General features: G+C 43.0%; 1 protein-coding gene across 3 annotated transcripts in view; it reads left to right on the forward strand.

Moving 5' to 3' along the window:
- The first annotated feature begins 2,778 nt into the window (after positions 1-2,778).
- LOC115474661 (E3 ubiquitin-protein ligase TRIM39-like) overlaps positions 2,779-12,516 on the forward strand; it is a 170,157-nt gene continuing 160,419 nt past the window's right edge. For all 3 annotated transcript variants that reach the window (XM_030210253.1, XM_030210252.1, XM_030210254.1), the window contains exon 1: positions 2,779-3,223. In XM_030210253.1, the coding sequence (XP_030066113.1) occupies positions 2,810-3,223 (414 nt within the window). In that variant the 5' untranslated portion in view covers positions 2,779-2,809. The remainder of the gene's footprint in view (positions 3,224-12,516) is intronic.

Consider the following 12,516-nt stretch of genomic DNA (forward strand, 5'->3'; position numbering starts at 1 on the left):
TTCACATGTTGACAAGATAAATGATGCCATTCTTAATATATTAGAAGGTCAACAAATTACTCCAATGATGAGGAATCCCAGTTATATCCTGTAGAGTTTCTTCATGAACAAAATCCAACTGGCATGCCTTGCCATAAACTGCATTTAAAAATTGGAGCCATAATTATCCTACTGAGAAATTTAAATACCAAGGAAGGTTTATGTAACGGAACTCGCTTAAAAGTGAAAGAGTTGAAACATAACCTCATTTTTTGTCAGATAATAACTGGGTCAGCTGCAGGCAGTACTGTTTTTATCCCACGAATTGAATTAGCACCATCTAACACTGATCTGCCATTTACATTATGTAGAAAACAATTTCCTGTGAAATTGGCTTTTGCAATGACAATTAATAAGTCACAAGGACAAACATTTGAAAAAGTAGGCATTTTCCTACCAGAACCAGTGTTTACATACGGACAACTTTATGTTGCATTTTCACGAGTACGTAAGTCTTCTGATGCAATTGTTAAAGTTTTAGATGGTCCTGAACAAGGAAAGCTTTTCCCTCATTGTGACAAAGTTTTCACAAAAATATTGTTTATAATGAAATATTAAAAATCTAAACCAGCATTATGTTTGTAATTAAAGTTATTTACATTCTGCTTACTGTCTATTTTTTTAAATATTATATACATTCCCAAGATCCCAAAATCCTGGGTTTTCCGTAATTTAATTCAATCAATGGTATTAAGCCATGTTGATTACTGCAATGGAATCTATGTGGGGTGTAAGGAACAACTCACAAGGAAACTCCAGATGGCACAAAACACAGCAGCCAGATTGATATTTGGTAAGTCACCATTCCATAGCACCACACCACTCCGTGAAAATTTGCATTGGCTTCCTATCAAAGAACGCATCTCTTTCAAAATCTGCACCTTAGTCCATAAGATTATCTATGGTGAAGTCCCAGGTTACATGATCGACCTAATCAATCTCCCAATCAGAAATAGTACCAGTTCATCACGGTCTTACCTGAATCTCCACTACCCAAATTGCAAAGGACTAAAATACAAGACAACCCATGCGTCCAACTTCTCTTACATAAGCATGTGCCTGTGGAACGCATTGCCACAAGTGGTGAAAACAACTTATGATCACCTAAAATTCAGAAAATTATTAAAGACTCACCTCTTCGGAAAGGCTTATCCGAATGACCCAACCTAAGTGACTCAACCCTGCAACACTTCACTATCATAGATCGTATTGGACATTGACAAACCCTTTTACCTCACCCCAACTTGATTGAATCTTATCTTCCATATCCCAATACAACATTTTGTACTTATCCCGTACCGGAATGGTGAATGCCTTCACGGTAAAAAGTAAGCCACATTGAGCCTGCAAATATGTGGGAAAATGTGGGATACAAATGTAACAAATAAATAAATACACATTTATAAACAAGAAAATATTACTCATTGTATACCCTGATTTCTGGTAATGGTTCTGTTAACAACATAATTGCAATTACATCATCATTATCCTAGCGCCCGTTTCATTTCTTTCAGAAACGGGCCTTTTTTACTAGTATGTTTATAAATTGAAATAAAACAAAACATAGAAAAGAAAATAAGATGATACCTTTTTTATTGGACTAAATATATTTTTTGATTAGCTTTTGAAACAGGGGCGTAACCAGACTTCGGTGGGAAGGGGGTCCAGAGCTCAAGATGAGGGGGCACATTTTATCCCCCCCCGGCGCTGCTGACCCCCTGTCCCTTTTGACCCCCCTCCGGCTGCCGCCAAGTTACAACCCTCCCCCGCAACCGCCAGGTACATTTGCTGGCGAGGATCACCTTCAAAGCAGGGGTGTAGCTAGGTGGGGCCACGGGGCCATGGGCCCCCGCAGATTTAGCCCTGGCCTCCCTGCTTTCACCCCCACGACCCTCCCCCGCCACATTCGACCTCCCCCGCTGCCGCAAACCCTCCCCCGCTGCTGCCGCCATTAGATACCTTTGCTGGTGGGGGCCCCCAACCCCCACCAGCTGAAGTCCCCTTCAGTGCTGGTCTCCAAGTCTGGCGCATTCGCAGATCTGGATTCTGTTTCTGTGAGTCTTGACGTCCTGGGGGAGGGTTGGCGGTGGTGGTGGGGGGGTTGAATGTGGCGGGGGAGGATCGGCAGGGGGGGGTGAAAGCAGGGTTGCCATGTCTAAATCTGCGGGGGCCCATGCCCCTGTGGCCCCACCTAGCTACACCCCTGTTTTGAAGGTGACCCTTCTTTTTCAGATCAGAAATAAGCAAATGTTGACAAATATCAGAATATATAAGTGAAACACAAAAGCATGTATGTATGCTTAAAACCAGGATGTATGTTTAAGATCAGGACTGCCCAAAAAGTCTTCCTCCTGGAATGGGTAATTTGGCAGCTCTAAATTTATGGTGCATTCTCATAGTATTCCTGAGGGAATTCAGCCCTAAATCCTAAAAAATCCTGGGTCTTTGAAAGAGAACATTTTTTCTGCGTGGTAGATTACATCATTATAATTCAAAAACTGATTATTTGTCAAAATTACACAATATAGAGCTGCAGAATTTTCAGCTATTGTGCACAGATTTTTTTTTTCCTTTTCGTAGAATTTCCTCAAGACAAGACTAAACATATTTTGCTGTTAATAGCTGCTCCTTCACAGGCCAGGAGGCTCCCAGATGGCGCTGTCTGCAAATTGCTGTTGAGTTTTTGTCCCTGAAAGCCACTCCCTTATGTTTAAACTCACTAGCAGCAAATGAAAGCGCAAAGAACCTTCCTTTATTTCCTGCAAGAAGCATGGCTGCTGTAAGCCATGCTAAGAGGCTCCGAGAAGAAGCTTCTTGCTTTCTTTGTTTGGATTATTTTACAGACCCAGTGACTTTAGAATGTGGGGACAACTTCTGTCGCTCCTGTATCACTCAGAGCTGGGAGGGGATAGATACAAACTTCTCATGCCCTCAATGCAAGAAAACATCTCAGAAAAGGAACCTCAGAGCTAACCAGCAAATGGAAAATATCACACAAATCATGAAAAAGTTTTGTCCAAAGAAAGATAGACAAAAAGGAGGGAAGCTGTATGAGGAATATGAAGAAAATTTTAAACTGTGGTATGATGAGGATAAGAAAATGGTAGGTGGTTGTAGCAGTGAGTCCCAGAATCACAGATCTCACACTGTGATGCCCATAGAGGAGGCTGCACAGCTATACAAGGTGAGTGTAATTTTTAAATTATTATTCTTACAATGCCCTGGTACCACGGATCTCGCACTGTCATCCCCACAGAAGTACAAATGTCTCAGCATCGTTATTATTACAATGTAGTTGTGTCACAGACCTCATATAGGAATACAAAGGTATTAATACAGATAAAGAGATGAGAATATATGCTGGTTTAGCAAAAAGCTTCATTGTCATCCTGTTTTGTTGTAGAGTACAGGTTAAAAGGCTTGTTGTGCCTAGTGTTTAAATGTATGTACAATTGAGGCAGAGGCGTGTGCCTAGGGTGCCAAAATTTGAATGCTCTAAATAACTGGAAACAGCAGCCTCATTTTGCTTGCTATGGTGCCATGCTCTATGATGTCTGAGAGAGAGAACTTCCCTTCCCACTGCTCTAGGATCCTGCCTGTGGGTGCCAATATCTTCCAGGCCCAGGCATGATGTGGCACTGAAATATTTAAAAGTTAGAGCATTTTCAACAAGTTTGTAAGCTGAGGTTCTGAGCCATGTTGCCACGAGTCCTCTCAGCATCTGAGATTAGATTGGACTCCTGGGGGAAGTTTGTACAGCTGCACAATGCAGAATTTGGGGTAAGTAATGTCCACAGCAGGAGACAAATCAGCAAAGGCTCAAGTGCCTCTCTTTCCCTTTCTGCAGCAATCAGAAGAGGAGAAGGTGAATGACTTTACATTGAATTGCATCCTCCTCCTGCTCTTGTTGTCTTGGGCCACACTGAGCTGTACAGAATTCTGGTCCTTCAAATGAGTATGAATAGGCTGGCAGAGTAGCCTGATGTGCAGCTACTATTTGATGACTTCTTTTACCATGTGATTGGGGGGGGGGGGGGAGGCTGGAGAAAGCTGAATAGAAGTGTACCACAAGGCTGGGAGATGTGCCAGAGGAATGGAGGGCAGAGTAAGCTGTGTATGCCATGGGGGAGGGGAGGGGTGGTGAGAAAGAAGCAGGGCATGTTTTGGGAAGGGGGAACAGAGACCTCACTAGTTACTCCCATCTGTAGGTCATTTATAAATATGTTAAAAAGCAGGGGTCCCAGCTTAGAGCCCTGGGGAACCCCACTAACTACCCTTCTCCATTGAGAATACTGACCATTTAACCCTACTTTCTGTTTTCTATCTTTTAACCAGTTTTTAATCCACAATAGAACACTACCTCCTATCCCATGACTCTCCAGTTTCCTCTGGAGTCTTTCATGAGGTACTTTGTCAAACGCCTTCTGAAAATCCAGATACACAATATCAACCGGCTCCCCTTTATCCACATGTTTGTTCACCCCTTCAAAGAAATGTAGTAGATTGGTGAAGCAAGATTTCCCTTCACTAAATCCATGTTGACTTTGTCTCATTAATCCATGCTTTTGAATATGCTCTGTAATTTTGTTCTTAATAATAGTCTCTACCATTTTGCCCGGCACCGACGTCAGACTCACCGGTCTATAATTTCCTGGATCTCCTCTGGAACCTTTTTTAAAAATCAGCGTTACCTTGGCCACCCTCCAATCTTCCGGTACCACGCTCAATTTTAAGGATAAATTACATATTTCTAACAATAGCTCCGCAAGCTCATTTTTTAGTTCTATCAGTTCTCTGGGATGAATACCATCCAGTCCAGGAGATTTGCTACTCTTCAGTTTGTAGAACTGCCCCATTACATCCTCCAGGTTTACAGAGAATTCATTAAGTTTCTCTGACTCGTCAGCTTCGAATACCATTTCTGGCACCGATATCCCACCCAAATCTTCCTCGGTGAAGACCGAAGCAAAGAATTAATTGCAACGTTTGTCTTCCCTGAACGCCCCTTTTACTCCTCGGTCATCTAGGACCAACTGATTCTTTTGCCGGCTTCCTGCTTTTAATATACCTAAAAAAATGTTTACTATGTGTTTTTGCCCCCAACGCAATCTTTTTTTCGAAGTCCCTCTTAGCTTTTCTTATCAGCGCTTTGCATTTGACTTGACATTCCTTATGCTGTTTCTTATTATTTTCAGTCGGTTCCTTCTTCCATTTTCTGAAGGATTTTCTTTTAGCTCTAATAGCTTCCTTCACCTCACTAACCACGCCGGCTGTTGTTTGGTCTTCCGTCCTCCTTTTTTAATACGCGGATGGTGTTTTTGAACAGCATCCACGCCTGATGTAAATTTTTGACCCTCGCAGTCGCTCCTCTAAGTTTGTTTTCATCGTTCTCATTTTATCATAGTCTCCTTTTTTTAAAGTTAAACGCTAACGTATTTGATTTCCTATGTATACTTACTTCAAAGCTAATATCAAATCCAATCATGATCACTGTTATCAAGCGGCCCCAGCACCATTACCTCCCGCTCCACTAAGGACTAAGTCTAGAATTTTTCCTTCTCTCGTCGGTTCCTGTACCAGCTGCTCCATAAAGCTGTCCTTGATTTCATCAAGGAATTTTACCTCCCTAGCGTGTCCCGATGTTACATTTACCCATCAATATCAGGGTAATTGAAATCACCCATTATTATTGTGTTGCCCAGGTTTGCGTCCCTAATTTCTTTTAACATTTCTGCATCCGTCTGTTCATCCTGGCCAGGCGGACGGTAGTACACTCCTATCATTATCCTTTTCTCCTTTACACATGGAATTTCAATCCACAGTGATTCCAAGAAGTGTTTTGTTTCCTGCAGAATTTTCAATCTATTTGATTCAAGGCTCTCGTTAATATACAATGCTACCCCTCCACCAATTCGATCCACCCTATCACAACAGTATAATTTGTACCCCGGTATGACAGTGTCCCACTGGTTAGCCTCCTTCCACCGGGTCTCAGAGATGCCTATTATATCTAATTTTTAATTTAGTGCAATATATTCTAACTCTCCCATCTTATTTCTTAGGCTTCTGGCATTCGCATATAGACATTTCAAACTGTGTTTGTTGCTCCTATTTACATCATGCTTAGTACTTGACAGTACTAATTTATTTATTTATTTATTTGTTACATTTGTACCCCGCGCTTTCCCACTCATGGCAGGCTCAATGCGGCTTACATGGGGCAATGGAGGGTTAAGTGACTTGCCCAGAGTCACAAGGAGCTGCCTGTGCCTGAAGTGGGAATCAAACTCAGTTCCTCAGTTCCCCATGACCAAAGTCCACCACCCTAACCACTAGGCCACTCACTTTTGTCTGATTTTTATTTAGGGACTCCTGTTCTACTACAGTCTCTTTTGCAACCTCACTATCAGGATACCGTATCTTTCCTGCTTAGTTGTCTACTCCGAAGTTATGTGGGTGCTGGCTGATTTAATTTAATGTCTGCATTTATAATCTGCTTAACCCTTAAGTTCAAGGTGGAGGACAGACCAGTTTATATATATATATATATATATATATATACAGTGGGGGAAATAAGTATTTGATCCCTTGCTGATTTTGTAAGTTTGCCCACTGACAAAGACATGAGCAGCCCATAATTGAAGGGTAGGTTATTGGTAACAGTGAGAGATAGCACATCACAAATTAAATCCGGAAAATCACATTGTGGAAAGTATATGAATTTATTTGCATTCTGCAGAGGGAAATAAGTATTTGATCCCCCACCAACCAGTAAGAGATCTGGCCCCTACAGACCAGGTAGATGCTCCAAATCAACTCGTTACCTGCATGACAGACAGCTGTCGGCAATGGTCACCTGTATGAAAGACACCTGTCCACAGACTCAGTGAATCAGTCAGACTCTAACCTCTACAAAATGGCCAAGAGCAAGGAGCTGTCTAAGGATGTCAGGGACAAGATCATACACCTGCACAAGGCTGGAATGGGCTACAAAACCATCAGTAAGACGCTGGGCGAGAAGGAGACAACTGTTGGTGCCATAGTAAGAAAATGGAAGAAGTACAAAATGACTGTCAATCGACAAAGATCTGGGGCTCCACGCAAAATCTCACCTCGTGGGGTATCCTTGATCATGAGGAAGGTTAGAAATCAGCCTACAACTACAAGGGGGGAACTTGTCAATGATCTCAAGGCAGCTGGGACCACTGTCACCACGAAAACCATTGGTAACACATTACGACATAACGGATTGCAATCCTGCAGTGCCCGCAAGGTCCCCCTGCTCCGGAAGGCACATGTGACGGCCCGTCTGAAGTTTGCCAGTGAACACCTGGATGATGCCGAGAGTGATTGGGAGAAGGTGCTGTGGTCAGATGAGACAAAAATTGAGCTCTTTGGCATGAACTCAACTCGCCGTGTTTGGAGGAAGAGAAATGCTGCCTATGACCCAAAGAACACCGTCCCCACTGTCAAGCATGGAGGTGGAAATGTTATGTTTTGGGGGTGTTTCTCTGCTAAGGGCACAGGACTACTTCACCGCATCAATGGGAGAATGGATGGGGCCATGTACCGTACAATTCTGAGTGACAACCTCCTTCCCTCCGCCAGGGCCTTAAAAATGGGTCGTGGCTGGGTCTTCCAGCACGACAATGACCCAAAACATACAGCCAAGGCAACAAAGGAGTGGCTCAGGAAGAAGCACATTAGGGTCATGGAGTGGCCTAGCCAGTCACCAGACCTTAATCCCATTGAAAACTTATGGAGGGAGCTGAAGCTGCGAGTTGCCAAGCGACAGCCCAGAACTCTTAATGATTTAGAGATGATCTGCAAAGAGGAGTGGACCAAAATTCCTCCTGACATGTGTGCAAACCTCATCATCAACTACAGAAGACGTCTGACCGCTGTGCTTGCCAACAAGGGTTTTGCCACCAAGTATTAGGTCTTGTTTGCCAGAGGGATTAAATACTTATTTCCCTCTGCAGAATGCAAATAAATTCATATACTTTCCACAATGTGATTTTCCGGATTTAATTTGTGATGTGCTATCTCTCACTGTTACCAATAACCTACCCTTCAATTATGGGCTGCTCATGTCTTTGTCAGTGGGCAAACTTACAAAATCAGCAAGGGATCAAATACTTATTTCCCCCACTGTATATAAAAGTACACATAATCACATCACTCAAGAGAGGAAAATCTACATCTGGATTACCACCATAGAAGAATGTCTCATACAGATGCCAAATTACTCACTTCTAGGCTGGAGATTTTTTTTGCCAATGCTGGTTTTGAACTTACATCCCAAAGCGGTATGGGATTTGTAGAGCCTAATCCTGCCTATTGAAATCAGTGCAGCATGTCCCATAACGCACCAGGATAGGGTGGTCAGAAATCCAGGACTGTGCAAACCTTTCTAGCCTGGAACTGGGTAACTTGGCATCTCGGGTCTCTTCCTAGTTACTTCTGGGGGAGTCCTGTGCAAAAAAAAGTTAAATTCTCTACACAGTTAGGTTGATTTTGTGTGGTTTAAATGGGCAGGAGAGGCTAAGATAGGACTGCACATAAAAGCAGTCCTATTTGTCCACTTAGCTATACAGGCACTGGTGGCTCCATTCCAGCTTCATCCACTGTCTGATGTGGCACTAACCAGGCAGTGCTTTGGTAGTCAGAACTGATGTTTATGTATTTATTTATTTGTTTGTATTTTGCTCACTCCTTTTTTCAGTAGTAACTCAAGGTGAGTTACATTCAGGTACACTGGATATTTCTCTGTCCCAGGAGGGCTCACATTCTAAGTTTGTACCTGAGGCAATGGAGGGTTAAGTGACTTGCCCTAGATCACAAGGAGCAGCAGTGGGATTTAGCAGCATTGCTCATTTAAGTGCCACAGAATATTGGTGACCAGGATGTTAGGCGTGGTTTAAGCAGGCAGGAGTCTGCCTCTTCTGTCCATTTAAACCATGCTGAATATCGACTCTATTGAGCACAGAATTTAACCTTTTTTTGTGCAGAGTTTCCTCAGGAGTGATAAGGATGAGAGCCTTTGCTTTAGTGGCTCCCCAAAATATGAAATTCTCTTGAGAGCTGTGGTTATCTCAGGATCTGGTAGGTTTTAAAAAGAGCCTGAAGACATGGATGCCTTAAACTGCATTTGGGAGTGAATGATTTTCTTTTGTGGAATTATATTTTTATCACTTTGTATTGTGTTTAATAAAATGTTACTTTTAAATAATGCACCTCATTTCTGGCAGCCTTGTTGTAGAGAAAGCAATAAATATTAAAATACATACATTATTATAACAGTGTGTCCTGGGGTCACAGATTTCACACTGTGGCTGTGTGGTTCCCGTAGAGGGCTGTGCATGAGCACAAGGATTGTAATTTTTGTAAAAGGTGTCTAGTCTGGGAAGGTACACAGGTTTATTGTTCTGATTTTATAAAGACAACTGTGCATATGTACCTTTTTAAAACTGACCCCCAAAGCCTGCCACACAAAACTAAACTTGCTCTAAGGCAAGAATAAGTGTCCGTATATGTGCCAGTAAGCATTGGCACTTATGCATGTAATTTATACATGCATAAGTGCCAATGCAGTCCCTGCTGTGCCCCTGAGGAAACCTGTACATACATCATATACAAATAGGTGTTCCTTAGAGGCCTTCCGAACTGGCCCAGATTGTGACTGATAGGTTGTTCACGCCTTCCAGCAGGTGGAGACTGAGAATTCTGCTCTATAGAGTGAGCCAATAAGAGCCCTTGCTAAGTAGAGAAAGATCTAGTATCTCAGTCTCCAGCAGGTGGAAGGGGCTCTGTTTTCTTTCTCTGTGAGTTTTTTTTTAATTCTGTGTTTTGGGTAGTTTCTTTTCCCTTCTGTGCATCTGGGGTTTGTCTGTACCTGTTCTTTGGAGGCCGAGGTCGACGGGGATCTATTCCAGCCTCGGGGGTGTTACACCCAGGTGGCCAAGTCCCTCCCCTCCCAAATCCTCCCTGATATAGCGTCTCTTACATCTAACTCGACTACATCAGCCACATGGATATCTGAATGCGGAGTTCCACAGGGATCCCCCCTCTCACCGACCTTATTCAACTTAATGATGATACCATTGGCCAAACTACTATCAAACCAAAACCTCAACTCATACATATATGCAGATGACGTAACGATCTACATCCCATTTAAACAAGATCTAAAGGAAATTTCCAATGACATCAACCAGAGTTTACATATCATGCACTCATGGGCGGATGCATTTAAGCTGAAACTCAATGCAGAAAAAACCCAATGCCTAATACTCACCTCTCAACATAACACGAACAAATTCACCACCATCAGTACACTAAAATTGAATCTCCCAATTTCGGACACCCTAAAAATTCTCAGAGTTACTATTGATCGACACCTAACACTTGAGAATCAAGCGAAGAACACAACCAAGAAGATGTTCCACTCAATGTGGAAGCTAAAAAGAGTAAGACCTTTCTTCCCAAGGACCGTCTTCCGCAACCTGATACAATGAATGGTACTTAGCCATCTAGACTATTGCAACGCTCTCTATGCTGGCTGCAAAGAGCAAATAATCAAGAAATTACAAACAGCCCAAAACACTGCAGCCAGACTCATATTTGGAAAAACAAAATATGAAAGTGCTAAACCCCTGCGAGAAAAACTACACTGGCTCCCACTTAAAGAACGCATCACGTTCAAAATATGTACCCTAGTTCACAAAATCATTCACAGAGACGCTCCAGTTTACATGTCAGACCTGATAGACTTACCACCCAGGAATGCTAAAAAATCATCCCGCACATTCCTCAATCTTCAGTTCCCCAACTGCAGATGTCTAAAATACAAACTAACGCATGAGTCAACCTTTTCCTACTTGAGCACACAATTCTGGAATGTGCTGCCGCACAACTTGAAGACGATCCATGAACTAGCCAACTTCCGCAAACTACTGAAGACCCATCTCTTTGACAAGGCATACCACAAAGATTAACAAATGTGAACCATTACACAAATATCCAGAACTGCTTAAAGAAATTCAACTCACGAAATTAGTTTGTTACTCTACTATCCTGCTTAACTATTATCATATTACCCAAGATCCTTAAGCAATACTAAATGTATATTGCTCATTATTCTACTACCTTGCCTTACTATTATGTTACCCAAGATCCTTAAGGAATACTAAATGTATATTTTCTTATAGATTTCCACTATTCATAATGTAATGTAAGCCACATTGAGCCTGCAAAGAGGTGGGAAAATATGGGGTACAAATGCAATAAATAAATAAAATATTTGCCTAAGCCTCTTCAAGGGAAGTGCGGCTAGGCAGGGAGAGGCAGCTGTTTTCTATACAGAACCCCCCCCCCCCCCCCAAAAAAAAAAAAAACAAGAGAAGCTTAGTTTGCACAGCGTTAAGGGGTGAATGTGCAAGCCAGCTCTCTTGCTGTTTCTTGTCAGCGGCTGTTCTCTGTTTCCCCTCCGACACGCTAAGTTAAAAAAAAAAAAAACAACGCGCTGATGTTTGCTTGAAGCATGGCTGAAAGGTCCACCGCTGCGCTTTCTGTCAGCACCGCGGGTTAAGTGCTAGCGGCTGCTGCAAGTACTGCACCGCAATTGATAGCTTCTCTGAAGCAGGTCTCTCTGCTTTGATTTTGCTGGTTCAGTCAGTGGGTTGTAAAGACTCAACAGCAGGGAAGGAGAAATCAGCGGTTCCGGTTTTGGCGGGAACCACTGCCATTTTGGCTGCTCCTGCCAGGCTGGCGGAGCAGTCTGCTTCTCTGCTGGTTCCTTCAGAGCAGGTACATGCAGAACGTCTTTCCATTTTCCCTGCAGGGTTGGATGGGAGGAGTTTCATTCTGAATTTGTGATGCAAACGTATAAAGCATTTATGTTGCAGCAATCTAATCTTTCTCCTGTAGTTTCTGGGAAAAGACCTTCAGAAGGACAGTTAGTAGCAACTAAGAGGTCCAGAGAATCCTGGGTTCTGGACAAAGACCTTGGGTCTGATCCCGATCAGGAGATGCCATCCTTAGAGGAACAGGATTTTTCTCATGGAGGCATTTTGGAGGAGGACTCTGGTCAGGGGAATTCAGAGGCTGATCCTTTTATCCATGGGGAAGACCCTTCTGTCCTTAGAATGTTTCACAAAGAAGATTTGCAGGAATTAATTTCCTTGGTTTCCTCCACCTTACGTTTTGAGAAAGAGGAGTCTCCTGCTGCAAAGCCACGTAAGGTGGATCTCTCTATATAAAAGGCAACCCCAACGTTCTGAAGCCTCCACAGAAGTTGAGGCGCCCGAGATATCCGGTGTGCTCTGGAGTGTCTGCACCGCCCTTGCGTCAAAACATCATGACGTCGAGGGCGGAGCTATGACACTCGAGGGCCGAAACGGAAACACCACAGGCACAGCCACGGAGGCGCAGCAAAAAAAAACCCCTCCCCACACACAGTGACGCGAACCCCGAACA

The sequence above is a fragment of the Microcaecilia unicolor genome, chromosome 7 (assembly GCF_901765095.1).
Source record: "Microcaecilia unicolor chromosome 7, aMicUni1.1, whole genome shotgun sequence".
Lineage (NCBI taxonomy): Eukaryota > Metazoa > Chordata > Amphibia > Gymnophiona > Siphonopidae > Microcaecilia > Microcaecilia unicolor.